The sequence below is a fragment of the Schistocerca nitens genome, chromosome 5 (genome assembly GCF_023898315.1).
Source record: "Schistocerca nitens isolate TAMUIC-IGC-003100 chromosome 5, iqSchNite1.1, whole genome shotgun sequence".
Lineage (NCBI taxonomy): Eukaryota > Metazoa > Arthropoda > Insecta > Orthoptera > Acrididae > Schistocerca > Schistocerca nitens.
This window is the reverse complement of record NC_064618.1, coordinates 393,841,991-393,857,146: the sequence shown is the minus strand read 5'-3', so window position 1 is coordinate 393,857,146 and position 15,156 is coordinate 393,841,991. Positions and strand designations below refer to the sequence as shown.

At 38.7% G+C, this 15,156-nt stretch overlaps 1 protein-coding gene across 2 annotated transcripts in view; it reads left to right on the top strand.

The window, feature by feature from the left end:
- Positions 1-15,156, top strand: part of LOC126260110 (glutamyl aminopeptidase-like) — a 191,845-nt gene that overhangs the window by 103,409 nt on the left and 73,280 nt on the right. For both annotated transcript variants that reach the window (XM_049957346.1, XM_049957347.1), the window contains 2 exons: positions 5,865-6,023; positions 11,623-11,863. In XM_049957346.1, coding sequence (XP_049813303.1) covers positions 5,865-6,023; positions 11,623-11,863 — 400 coding nt within the window. The remainder of the gene's footprint in view (positions 1-5,864; positions 6,024-11,622; positions 11,864-15,156) is intronic.

Genomic DNA, 15,156 nt, shown 5'->3' with positions numbered 1-15,156 from the left:
TTTGGGCCCTCCCCCCCCCCCCCCTCCCCCTCCTCCCTTTAAACCAGCCAACCAACCAAACTACCTTCAGAATTTGGAAGAGAATATTCCAGTCAACATTGTCAAAAGCTTTCTCTAAGTCTATAAATGCTAGAAACGCAGGTTTGTCATTCCTTAATCTATCTTCTAAGATAAGTCATATGATCAGTATTGCCTCACATGTTCCAACATTTCTATGGAATCCAAACTGACCTTTCCCGAGGTTGGCATCTACCAGTTTTTCCACTCGTCTGTAAAGAATTCATGTCAGTATTTTGCAGCCATGACTTATTGTACTGATAGTTCAGTAATTTTCACACCTGTCGCCACCAGCTTTCTTTGGATGGGAATTATTATATTCTTCTTGAAGTCTGAGGGTATTTCACCTGTCTCATACATCTTGCTCACCAGATGGTAGAATATCGCCGTGGCTGGCTCTCCCAAGGCTAACAGCAGTTTAATGGAATGTTGTCTACTCCCAGGGCCTTTTTTTTCATTCAGTGCTCTGTCAAATTCTTCACACAGTATCATATCTCCCATTTCATCTTCATCTGTGTCCTTTTCCATTTCCTTAATATTGCCCACAAGTACATCACGCTTGTATAGACCCTCCAATACTCCTCCTACCTTTCTACCGAGCGAGGTGGCGCAGTGGTTAGCACACTGGACTCGCATTCGGGAGGACGACGGTTCAATCCCGTCTCCAGCCATCCTGATTTAGGTTTTCCGTGATTTCCCTAAATCGTTTCAGGCAAATGCCGGGATGGTTCCTTTGAAAGGGCACGGCCGATTTCCTTCCCCATCCTTCCCTAACCCGAGCTTGCGCTCCGTCTCTAATGACCTCGTTGTCGACGGGACGTTAAAAAACATTAACCTAACCTAACCATCTACCTTTCTGCTTTCCCTTCTTTGCTTAGGACTGGTTTTGTATCTGAGCTCTTGATAATCATAGAGGTGATTCTCTTTTCTCCAAACATCTCTTTAAATTTCCTGTAGTCAGTATCTATCTTGTCCCTAATGATATATGCCTCTACATCCTTACATTTGTCCTCGAGCCACCTTTGCTTAGCCATTTTGCATTTCCTCTTTATCTCATTTTTGAGATGTTTGTATTCCTTTTTGCCTGCATTTTTATATTTTATCCTTTCATCAATTAAATTCAATATCTCCTCTGTTACACAAGGATTTCTACTAGTCCTTATCTTTTTATTTACTTGATCCTCTGCTGCCTTCACTATTTCATCTCTCAAAGCTACCCAGTCTTCTTCTACTGTATTTCTTTCCCCTATATTTGTCAATCATTCAATAAGGCTCTCCCTGAAAATCTCTACAACCTCTGCTTCTTTCAGTTTGTTCAGGTCCCATCTCCTTAAATTCTTACCTTTTTGCAATTTCTTGATTTTTAATCTACAGTTCATAACCAATAAATTGTGGTAAGAGTCCACATATACCCCTGGAAATGTCTTACAACTTAAAACCTGGTTTCTCAATCTCTGTCATACCAATATATAACATACCTGAACTCTTCCGGTGTCTCCAAGCCTCTTCCACATATAAAACTTTATCTCGTGATTCTTAAACCAAGTGTTAGCTATGATGAAGTTGTGCTATGCACAAAATTCTACAAGGCAGTTTCTTCTTTCATTCCTTAACCCCAGTCCATATTCACCTACTGCTTTTCCTTCTCTTCCTTTCCCTACTATCGAATTCCAGTCACTCAACACTATTAAATTTCATCTCCTTTCTGAATAATTTCTTTTATCATACCATACATTTCTTCAATCTCTTCACCATCTGCGGAGCTAGTTATCATATAAACTTGTTCTACTGTGTTAGGCATGGGCTTCTTGTCTATCTTGGCTACAATAATGCCTTCACTATGCTGTTCGTACCAGCTTACCTGCGCTCCTATTTATTTATTTATTTATTTTTATTCATTATTAAGCCTACTCCAGCATTAGCCCTGTTTTATTTTATATTTATAACCCTGTATTGACCTGACCAGAAGTCTTTATCCTCCTGCCACTGAACTTCACTAATTCCCACTATACCTATACTTAAATTTTCTAACTACCTGTCCGATTAAGGGATCTGATATTCCATGCTCCATTCCCTAGAACGCCAGTTTTCTTTCTCTTGTTAATGATGTCCTCCTGAGTAGTCCCCACCCGGAGAACGGAATGGGGGATTGTTTTACCTCCAGAATATTTTACCCAAGAGGATGCAGACTATACATAAATCACCTCTGACTCTTCAAACTTACAATGATTGTACATCCTAACAATAAAAGGCATACTAGACCTAAAGTAAGATGTACCAATAATGTATGATAAACCTCATTATCTGAAAAGTACACTAAGTAAGAACATTACGTCCATTAAAACTCTCCAGACCACTGAAATTTTCAGTATAACCATATCAAACAACAACCACAGTAACCAAACAACAGCCATGTGAAGCAGCATCATTCTTCATAAATAAAATTCAGTACTCCAAGTACAAAAACTGCAGAACCATCCATAATATTCTGTAACCCATTAGTTTTAATAGTTACTTTTATATTGTCCACCCCTATATAAACATTAGCACTTCAGTGCCTATTCAACCTACAGCGTGGCATCTCGTGAGTCATTCAATGCAGTTGCGTATGCAAGAACTCAATACAGACTGGCAGTGCGTGATGATATCACACACAATTTATACTCTTGTGTGGTCATGTACAGTTTTAGCAGTACCGCCACATATGGCTTCAGCAAATAATAGCCTCTGGCAGCAAGCAAAGCTAATGTCATGGCATGAGGCAACTGTACATAGACATAATGATGTTTTAAGCAACGGAAGCTCTGGGTTGGAATAACGCAATATGAGGAATAGGACAGAATCCTACTCACCGTAAAGATGACCCACCGAGTTGCAGATAGGCACAACAAAAAGAAAACACTCCACCTCCTGATACTGTGCCTGGCAGTCTATAGTCCCTGCATGCCCTGCCAGACAGTGCTCTTTTCTCTCCCATCTGTACTCTGCTATCCCTCCCCTTCCCTCTTCTCTGCCCCATTCCAAATTGCTATTCACATCCACTCACTTTCTGATTGGAGCTGCCGGTGGTGACAGCAGGGAGTGAATGTGTGTGTGTTTACTTTGCTGAGGACGGATTTGGCTTATAGCAGCATGTGTATTGGTCTTTTTATTGTGCCTGTTGGCAACTCAACAGGTCATCCTTGCGGCAAGTAGCAATCTATCCTGTTCTGTATATTGTTCATAATTATGTTTTATCGGTTCATCTTCCTTTTTTGCTCCCATGTCTTCTGTTCAATCTGATTGCCTTCATTTTAATACCTATCATGATTGCAAAATGATCTGCTGGTGTGAAGTCTATTACCTGTGTGTCACAGTGACATGAAGGAATGTTTATTGTTATGTGATCAGTGGTAGTTTCACTATGTTTTTGTTATTCTGAGCAGTTTATCTATTTTTATTAGGTTCCAGGTACGCAGTAAGTCCAGTAGTGTCTTAGTGTTGCCTGTATTTTTCTTTTCCTCATGTCTGTGTTCAAATCTGCAATACTTATTAAATAAACATATTTTTTGAAGATTCTTGGATTGCACCTTTCAGCCGTTGAAAAAAAGTTTTTATTTCAGCGTTTGATGATCAGTACAGGCCTGATACGCAGCACATCTCCCAAGCATTTTTTATTTCTATGGCTGTAGCTTCAAACCTCACTTCTCTAGTATATTTTGTGGTGTTTTGGGAGGCTTCAGTTGACTCACAGTTAGAGAAAATGACACCAAAACCTTTATGCAATTCTGTACAAAAACTGGTTTCCTTTGCATATTTTATAAGTTCTAACTTACCTCTGATATTCTTTTAGCCCATGTACTGTTGCTGCTAGAATGTTTGGCTTATATTCCTGCAGTATCATCTATAATTCTGTATTGAACTTTCTCTTGAAGTATTTTAATTAACACTCATATATCATCATCGAAGAAGTCAGATCTCTGCCTGCTGTTTTCTAATGGTACTTGCACAGAAGTTTATTTACACTAAGTATTGATTCAAGATGATTTACTGAATGTAACTAGCATGACTTGTGTAATTAGAATGGACATTCATTAATGGTGCCAACATCTTTTTTTCTATTTATTGCTAAAATAGAAGTGTAAAAATGTTAATGATGCTGGCATTTCCAAGAAGTAAGGGAAATCAGAAACAGTCAGTTCCAATTAGCTGGGAAGTTAGGAATGATAAAGGCATCTTGAGGGAAATCTTTTAATGTATAAAGATAGTATTTGTGGCTCTTACGTGGCGTTTTTTACATCTGAATAACAACATTTTGTAGTATTTATTGTTGTTGAAGGATTTGTTTGTTCTGCATTTTATTATATGTATGTTGTTACCAAAAGAACACAAAATACATTGTTATTATTGCCCAAAAGGAATCAGACTGTACACTCCAAAATCAAGATGATTAAAATAATTTCTTGTCTTCTGCACAACACACACGGTAGTTCATGAAGAAATAATACTGTTTTTAAGGACAATGTGTGGCCAAACCAGATTCGTTATGACCTTTCTTATTGCTTTCGTGAGCCCAATAACAAAATTTCATAACATTGTATCAGGAGCCTGATATTCCAGTACTGCTGACACACACACACACACACACACACACACACACACACAAAGTACAAAACACTATCATATCTTTTGGAACTACTAGTTCCCCCTCCAGGAGAAGGGGGTTGGTTACAGAAGGTCAGAAAGTAATGGCAGATCACTCATGTCCCAGGATGACAGACACACACCAACTTTCGTCAGGAAAAGGGGAGACAGGCTAAAAGTTGAGACACACACATTTCTGTTCCTTGTTGTTACTGTAGATGTTGCATCCATGTAATACAGAGATGTATCAAAATCTTTGAAATTGGTTAGTGCTCTAGTCTGTATAGTATGGATAGTTTTTACCTTTTTTGAAAGACTATCATTATTTCAGTGTAAAAAGTATAAATATATTTATCTCAAAATTCAACAGCTGAAAATTGTTTATCCTTTTTTGTGCCTTTCTAGAATTTCTAAATGTCATAAAAGAAGGCAGAAGGTATAATAAAAATAGATAGGGCACAGATAAGACAAGATTTTCAAAGCTATTATTAATGTCAGTGATGCATTACCCAGTGGGAAAGGTTGAAACGTCTTTGTAAGTTCTTAAAATAAACAAATGAAACTTGTTTTTTCTGATCAGTTTCATTTATTCTCAGAATATCAATAATATCAAAATACAAGGGTAATCTAATACAGCTTCTGCAGTTCCTCAAACATATATACAGACTTTTATTGACTACCATATTAATATATAACCATATGTGAATGAGATTTCCATAAGCAGTTATCAAATAATAAACAAAAAGTGTGGGCTTTGGTGTCACTTGCCATATACACGCCTTTCTTATAGTTGGTGGGTAAGTGTATGTTGTACTGTGAGGGCATCAAATTTTAGATTTAACATACCCTCTGGATAACTAAATTGTGACTGCTGGAGGATTGCCCACACTCTGTATACAGGCTTCCAAACATGTATTTCAACCCTTGGTGTGACTTGGCATTAGTCATATTAACATACCAATGCTGGAAATGAAAGAAGTAAATGTGAAAAATCCTAGGAATGATCAAGGGTTAAACACCAGGGCTTTAGATTACTAATATGAAACTTGCCTTCTGAACCACAGAGCTTATTAGTGTGTTCTGTTTTGTTTCATCTTGTGTTCTTTTAGCATGTCTCAAGAATAATACTTGGAAAATCTTCAGATTTTGATTGTTGCAACTTTTTATACTACTTTTTTTTTCAGGGTGCCTCGATATTGTACATGCTGGAGAAGTTTTTACACCAAGATGTTCTGAGGAATGGACTTAATGATTACCTCAACACCCACATGTATGGCAATGCAGAGACAAAAGACCTCTGGAATGTTCTGAGCAAGAATGCCAACCAGTCTTTGGAAGTGAAGGTAACTCTGACAATGAAAGCTTACCTAATTTTTTTGATAACGTTATATGTAACACATATGTAACAGCAAAAATTCTGCTTTTTAAGTTATGGTATTTCAACATGGTTTCAGTTTTTCATTCATATTGTTATTCTGGAATGAAAGTTACATGTGCAAATTAATTAAACTAAAAAAATCATTTTTGGAAACATGGAAGTCTTGTGTAATGAAACTTCCTGGCAGATTAAAACTGTGTGTCGGGCCAAGACACGAACTCGAGACCTTTGCCTTTTCTGGTCTAGTGCACTACCGTCTGAGCTTCCCAAGTATGACTCACGCCCTGTCCTCACAGCTTTACTTTCACCAGTACCTCGTTTTCTACCTTTCAAACTTCACAGAAGCTCTCCTGCGAAACTTGCAGAACTAGCACTTCTGGAAGAAAGGATATTGCAGAGACGTGGCTTTGCCACAGCCTGGGGGAAGTTCCCAGAATGAAATTTTCACTCTGGAGTGGAGTGTGTGCTGATATGAAATTTTCTGGCAGATTAAAACTGTGTGCCAAACTGAGATATACCGTATTTACTCGAATCTAAGCCGCACTTTTTTTCCGGTTTTTGTAATCCAAAAAACCGCCTGCGGCTTAGAATCGAGTACAAAGCAAGCGGAAGTTCTAAAAAATGTTGGTAGGTGCCGCCGCAACTAACTTCTGCGTCGAATATATGTAGCGCTACACAGGCATGCTGTGTAGGCACAAAGATAAATACTGGCGCCAAAACCTCTACGTCAGTAAATAAATTTAAAAAAAAAGGTGGAAGACGAGCTTTTTTTCCTCCGCCCTGAGTTTCGACCACTGCATTTTCATACATTATCCAACGAAGTAAATACAAATGCCGTATTGTTCATCTTCAAATGTAGCAGAATTTTAATGTACTACGAAAATCCGACAGGCAAGACTGTTTGGGATGTTTGTCAATATGGCCAACTCTACGTTCTGAATTTTTTCCTAGCTGTGAGAACCTGACGAAATGTGAATCACATGCAGTATTCTCTTCGCCACAAGAAAGAATACGGATATAAACATTTTGCCATGTATTCTTTCGTGTTTGCTGCTATCTCATTTAAATCCTGCCTGCCTAATAAACTACGAAACTAGAGTGAGACAACAGCAAACGCGGAAGAATATACATATCGTGTCATGTTTATATTTGTATTATTCTTATGCCTAATAGTGATACAGTCAGAAATGAAGCACGGCAACTGACTAAATTTTTAAATCTAAGATGACTCTAATTTCTGTGCAGAATTTGATGTACTAAAGAAGCGGCTGAAAAGATTTTCAAACGGAGAATAATTTTCGCCTAACTCTCGTTCAGAACATGTTCTATCATACACAGTCTATTATTTGGTTCTTGTTAATCATTATCAAAGAAAGCAGCAGTGTAAGTAACAACAGATAGCAGTCTCTTGCCATTGTTTCGCTAATGAGACGATTCCTCTCTCTCTCTCTCTCTCTCTCTCTCTCTCTCTCTCTCTCTCTCTCTCTTTTTTTTTTTTTTTTTAAGCGGCGGTAGCGTGCACGAAAGCTAGCCATGCCGCGATCGGCGACAGGCCGTAAACACGCACTATCAGAATGCGACAAACAATGCATGACACAGTACAGTAATGCATTTTCAGCTTAGAGTGACGTAAACACCTATAACAAAGAAAACGGCACTTATCAGATCAAAGCAAAATAAGCAATTGATTCAAACCAGACGAAGCACGTGAGAAAGGAAGGGTACCCGTATAAATACGGACGGAGCGCCTGACGCATAGCAATGGCTACCTGGTAAAGCTTAACTGCTAAGCTTACGACTCGAACCAAACTACTGTAGCTGCATCGTCATTCATTCGACCTAAATTGTGTCTCGTATTACAATGGACCAACTTTGTTTCGATTTGGAGGTGCGGCCTAAAACTTTTCTCCCCCCTTCAATTTCGAGTCTCGAATTTCACGTGCGGCTTATATTCGGGATTTTTTTTTTTCCTTCATTTCGAGTCTCATTTTTCAGGTGCGGCTTAGATTCGAGTGCGACTTAGATTCGAGTAAATACGGTAGACTAGGGACCTTTGCCGTTCACGGGCAAGTGCTCTAACAAGTATCCACAATATCCTTTCTTCCAGGAGTGCTAGTTTTGCAGGAGAGCTTCTGTGAAGTTTTGAAGGTAGGAGACAAGGTACTGGTGGGAGTAAAGCTGTGAGGACGGGTTGTGAGGACGGGTTGTGAGGACGGGTTGTGAATTGTGCTTGGGTAGCTCAGATGGTAGAGCACTTGCCCATGAAAGGCAAAGGTCCCGAGTTCGTGTCTGGGTCCGGCACAAAGTTTTAATCTGCCAGGAAGTTTCATATCAGCGCACACTCCGCTGTAGAGTGAAAATTTCATTCTGGGCTTGTATAATGTTTTAGTGATATAGTTTTTCCATGTTCATTATTTCATTTTTCAATTTACATCAATTTTCTCTAATGTTTCCGAACACTTCGCTTCACTGTTTCATTTTTTCTGTTTCACATTCTTTTCTTATCTTCCTACTGACTCTTTTGCTTCTCTAGTCTCAGTGGCAACTCAAACATCATTTTTGTAAAGTAATAAACTCTAAATTGGTTCTTGCAATTTGTTGCCATCCCTATACTTCAAACTTAATTAACTCCTTCATAAAATTTATAAATCACATAAAAGATCTGTTCAAAAACTTCTAGTACATTCATAATTTCGCACCAATGGTATGTTTGAGAAAAATGCAGTTTGCATCCCTGCACATGCCTGTGTTTAATGTCTAACTGCTGGAAGTTTCATTGTTGTATATATGTTAGTTATTTTTCAGTGCTGTATTGAGTAGAATACTGTGTCGCACAGTTTGTGAATTTTGAGATGATAGAGTTAGAGGAGCAAAGCATCTGCATTAAATTTTGCATGAAACTCACCTTGGAATGCATCGTGTTGCTGCCAAGTTCATGCCATGGCTCATGAGTCAAGACCTTCCCCTCTTTGTCTCGCATTCTGTGAAGAGTTTTTGGATTATGCAAGTGAGAATGAGATGTTTCTTAAGCTAATCATAATTGGTGATGAGACATGGGACTACAGTTAAGATATTGAAACCAAGGTTCAATCTTCACAATGGGTTGGAAAAGGTTCTCAAAGACAAAAAAAAGTTCATCAGGCCAGGTCAAAGCAATGCTCATTGTTCTCTTTGGCTTTGAAGGATTAATTCATTGTGAATTTGTGCCACATTGACAAACTATCAGGATGTCCTGCGACATCTGCGAGAAAAGGAAATGGCCTGAAACGTGGCGAGACAGTTCATGGCTCTTGCATCATAACAACGCAACTGCACTTTCATCCCTGTCAGTGCATGACTATTGCACAAGAAACAAAATTACTGTGCTGTCTCATCCCCCTCACTCTCACGACCTGGCCCCTGCAGACCTTTAAGGTTTGCAATAACAGACAAGATAAAAGAAAATTCACAGACGGTGCTTCACACAATCCAGCAAGAGGCATACCAAGACTGCTTCCAGTAGTGGAAATGGCCATGGGAGTGGTATATCACTTGTGGAGAAGAGTATCTCAAAGATGATGTTGCACAATAAGTAAACGATATGTGTAGAAAAATTTTGTGGACAAAGTTCCAGAATTTTTTGAACAAACCTCATATGTGTGCCTAAATACATACTCGAGCGTGCGTGCATGCATGTCACCCCCCCACCCCAACACACACACACACACACACACACACACACACACACACACACTAGCTATTGCATTTTTAATTTTGTACTTATCCGTCACTCAATACCTCCATCGAATGAGGCCTAGTGGTCTTGACTCTTTCATTATTTGGTACTTTTTGTTGGCCTCAGTTTAAAAATAAAAAAAGATACTTTCTTTTATTCTTAATGGGTGCAATACATTCACCTTTCAGACAGTTCCTTGTGTGCAAATGGGCCATACCACAATTATTTTCTTATTCTATGTTGTGTTGAGATTAGACATTTCACCAAATAAGATGGAAAATTTAGTATATTATATTTGTGTAATTATGAGACCTAAGTGACTTGGTGAGTCATGAATAGCTACAAATAATTGTGAATATACTATCAGTACACACTGAACTAGAGCTTTCTAAAAATCTTGAAGGAAGAGATATTACCACCACTATTAATTGAATAATCTACATTTTGCTGTTGTTGTTGTTGTTGTTGTTGTTGTTGTTGTCTTCAGTCCAGAGACTGGTTTGATGCAGCTCTCCATGCTGCTCTATCCTGTGCAGGCCTCTTCATCTCCGAGTAACTTTTTCAACATACATCCTTGTGAATCTGCTTAGCGTATTCATTTCTTGGTCTCCCTCTATGATTTTTACCCACCACTCTTCCCTCCAATACTAAATTGGTGATTCTTTGATGTCTCAGTATGTGTCCTACCAGAAGATCCCTTCTTCTAGTCAAGTTGTGCCACAAATTTCTCTTCTCTCCAGTTCTATTCAGTATCTCGTCATTAGTTACATGATCTACCAATCTGATTTTCAGCATTCTTCTGTAGAACCACATTTTGAAAGCTTCTATTCTCTTTTTGTCTAAACTATTTATTGTCCATGTTTCACTTCCATACATGGCTACACTCCATACAAATACTTTAGAAAAGACATCCTGACACTTAAATCTATACTCTATGTTAACAAATTTCTCTTTTTCAGAAACACATTTTTTGCCATAACCAGTCAACTTCGACCACCATCAGTTATTTTGCTCCCCACATAACAAAACTCATTCACTACATTTCGTGTCTCATTTCCTAATCTAATTCCCTCAGCATCACCTAGTTTAATTTGACTACATTCCACTATCCTTGTTTTGCTTTTGTTGATGTTCTTCTTATACCCTCCTTTAAAGATACAGTCCATTGTGTTCAACTGCTCCTCCAGGTCCTTCACTGTCTTTGACAGAATTACAATGTCATCGGCAAATCTCAAAGTTTTTATTTCTTCTCCACGGATTTTAATTCCTACACTAAATTTTTCTTTTGTTTCCTTTACAGCTTGCTTAGTATACAGACTGAATAATATCGGGGATAGGCGACAACCCTGTCTCACTCTCTTCTCAACCACTGCTTCCCTTTCATGCCCATGACTCTTATAGGTGTCATTTGGGCACTGTACAAATCGCTCTCTGTATTTTACCCCCGTCACCTGCCTAATCTGCGTAGAAATAGATATTTTGGAATGCATTACAGAAATAAATATTTCAGCTTAAAAAATCACCAATGAGCTATTCATTAACTTTTATTTGGTGTTTGGCTGTCACATGGTCCCAAAAGCCATTGTTTGTTTGAATTTTTTATTTTTGCTTTGTCTACTGCATTTGACAAGTAGATATTTTAACTATGTAGATAATTGTTTATTCATTATGAAATTCCTTTTCCTTTTAGAAATTCATAATATTAGGCAGACAGTAACAGATCCTGAATGGAACTTCGTTTGATGTTAGTAACATCACTTTTTGTTCAAAAACAATGCCGAAATTTATCTGTGATAGTAAATATATTAAGCAACTTTTACCCACTTAGATTTTCTGTCATTTGCAACAGGCAATCATGGACACCTGGACTAGGCAAATGGGGTTTCCATTAGTCACAGTTACCAAAAAAGATGGTATTGTGACAGCAACGCAGAAGAGGTTTCTGCTTACAGCTAGCCTGGAGAATGACAGTAAAATAGCATTAGATGAAGGAAACTCACCCTTTGGTTACAAGTGGTATGTGCCTCTCAGTTATTATACAGACAAGGAAGCATCAGAAGTACATCATGTTTGGATGAATCTAACTGATGGTAAGTATAAAGACAAATTACTGTTACCAAAAATCTCGAAAAGTAATTGACCAATTTATTTCAAATTTTTACATATGCAGGTTTGCTGTTAAAACTGACTGGATGAAAGAAAATGACACACTATGGAAAGGTGAGATTTCATTTTCTTTCTCACAGTCAGTTTTAATTACAACAGCAAGTTATGTAAACCATTAGACAAGTGTTTTTCCTTTATGTATTCTTTCCCCTTAAATATAATTTTAAACACAAATTTTATACACAACAATGTAATGCTCTGTTTTCTTCCTTACTATCGGTTTTTAAGAAAACAGGAAAGTTGTGTTTTAGGGCCTACTGGGTTATGATTAGAATACTACTGCAGAATCCTACCCATTCGCTGATTTAAACTATATGCAATACTGCCATTCATCTCAGAGTAGCACTTGCAACCTACTTCCTCAATTATTTGCTGGATGCATCCCAATCTCTGTCTTCCTCTATCATTTTCCCCCCTCTTAGTACTGTGGAAGTTATTCCCTGATGATGTCTTAACAGATGCCCTGTTGTACTGTCCCTTCTTCTTGTCATTGCCACCTATTCCTTTCCTCATTCATTCTGCAGAGAACCTCCTCATTCATTGGGAAGTGAACTCCTAGTTTCCTTTACCACTGTGATGCGATATGCAGATGAACTATTTACTGAACTCGGAATTCCATTATAAATTCCCTCAATGCAATTATTATGTGCTTAATGACACCTCACTATGCAATCCCAGCCTTTGTTGAAGAATCGGATTGGGTGAGGTTGCTTGCCTCATAGAAAGTAGTAATGCATGTAAGTTATTAACATGAATGTAACCCCACCAAATTCTGTGACTTGGTTTTAGGAAAGGGTTGATGTTTCAACATATGTGTAGTCTGAAATATCGGGAAAGATATTCAGATTTATTCCATTTGATAATTACGTATACTAACGAACTGAATTAATAAGGTAATGCCTCTTGAGTGTGGACAGATTAAGATCTTAACAAAGGGAAAGGAGTACAGAACTAATCTATAACTATGAAACCTAGCAATGCGTATGGCAGTTCCCTTTAACTGAATGAGAGCACAAGATTCCAGGTCACATACTTTACATCTGTATCTAATCACAGAAATAAAGTGAGAAAGTAGTGCTGCTATGCTCAATAGGTCAATGGCCACCTGTGTAACTTCTATGTACTGCAACGCTGATCGTGCTACAGCTGGAGCAGTGTATATTACCTACTCTGCTCCATGACAGGGTCCCCAGTCGGCTGTTCTCATCCTGTTGTTATGCCAATCAGGTGTGATGTGTCTGCAACCACAGCGGTGCGTGTACATGACACAATTCTGCGAAATTATCCAGAGTTCCAGAGAAGATACATAGCTACTCTGCAATTACTCTGTATCATCCGGCATAGAGTTCTGAATCCTTATCGGACGGATGATGAAACACAAGTGTCCTTTCTACCAAAAACCTAGTGTGGCATGGCGCTCCACTGGTGTGGCTGTCCAGCCGCAACATTTTAACAAATTTTTTACCAATGAGCACTACTCCCACTTGACTGTGACTGCTTGGAAACATTGCTTACATCACATCGAACTGGCCAATCGCAGTCTCCTGTGGGAGTCACCACTCATCCAAAGAACTTTCCAGATGCTTCCTTGGCGCCAGTGTCTGTCCCAAGCTCAAAAAATATGGAATGAGGGATTCCATGGCGGTATATTCCTTGCCGTTAATGTTGCCCATGACGCTTTTGTGAGCTCAGGGCAACACAGCAGAGGGTAAAACAGTGTCTCCCTGTATTACTCACTTTCGGGAGACATTCTGCTTCCCTTGCAGTGTTATTCTGGAAATATTGCCTGCCTGTCAGGCGGCATCAAAGCCCTACCACTGGAGACTGTCCAGACTGTGCCAACACCCCTGGGGTGCTGGAGGTTGTGAAATTCAACCTCCAGGCTATCATGCTGCTAGCTTCCCGCCACCAGCACTCTGAATTCAATCCTACTTGAAACTCTATCCGCAAAAATTATTTGCACTTAACGCAATGCAGCACATTCTCATTACTCATCCCTTAGCTATCTCTGTTAGCGTAGCATGATGAACCACAAGTTTGTTCACATCCATGCTGTTACTTGTCATTACTGCCCTAATTAATTATTCAAAAATGCAAAGTGGTAATTGATGTGAGTGTTGCACTCTCAGTGCATAGCCCTTATGGGTTGCCACATTGCATTGTTACCTTATCATACCACATAATTTTCAGTGTTCTTCTGTAGCATCACGTCTCAAATCTCAAATGCTTCTATTCTAGTTTTCCCACAGTCCATGTCTCACTACCATAAAATGCTGTGCTCCAAAAGCACATTCTCAGAAATTTCTCTGTGTCAGGAAAGCCCTTTTTGCCACTGCTAGTCTGCTTTTTGTGTTCTTCTTGCTGCCTAGGTAGCAGAAGTCCTTAACTTCATCTACTTCGTGATACCAGTTACGGTAAGTTTCTCACTGTTCTAATTTTTTGCTACTTCTCATTACTCTTGCCTTTCTTCAATTTACTCATAGTACATATTCTGTACACATTCTGTACACATTCAACTGTTCAATTCATTCAACTGATCCTGTAATACTTCTTCACTCTCACTGAGGATTTTAATCCCACGCTTGAGCCTTTCTTTTGTGTCCATCATTGCTTCTTCGAAATAGGTTGAACAGTGGGGACAGAAGACTGCATCCCTGTCTTAAATCCTTTTAATCCATGCACTTCTTTCTTGGTCTCTCATTCTTATTATTCCCTCTTGGCTCTTGCACATATTGTATATTACGAGTCTTTCCCTATAGCATACCTCTATTTTTCTCAGGGTTTCATACATCTTGCACCATTTTAAATTGAACACTTTTTGCAGCTTGACAAATTCTGTAAATGTGTCTTGATTTTTATTCCGTCTTGCTTCCATTGTCAACTGCAACATCAGAACTCTCTCTCTCTGATGCCTTTACCTTCCCTAGAGCCAAACTGATTATCATCTAGTAGAACCTCAATTTTAGAATGATATCAATCCCTTCTACCTTACTGGATTTAAAGTCTTCCAAGGCTCTTCTAAATTCTGATTCTAATACTGGATCCCCTATCTCTTCCCTATCGACACCTGCTCCTTCCTTCTTCTTCTTCTTCTTCTTCTTCTATTTTGCCATCAGGCAAGTTCTTCCCCTCGTAGAGGCCCTCAGTGTGCTCTTCCCACATATTCGCTCTCTCCTCTGCATTTAACATTGGAATTCCCATTGCACTCCTAAAATTT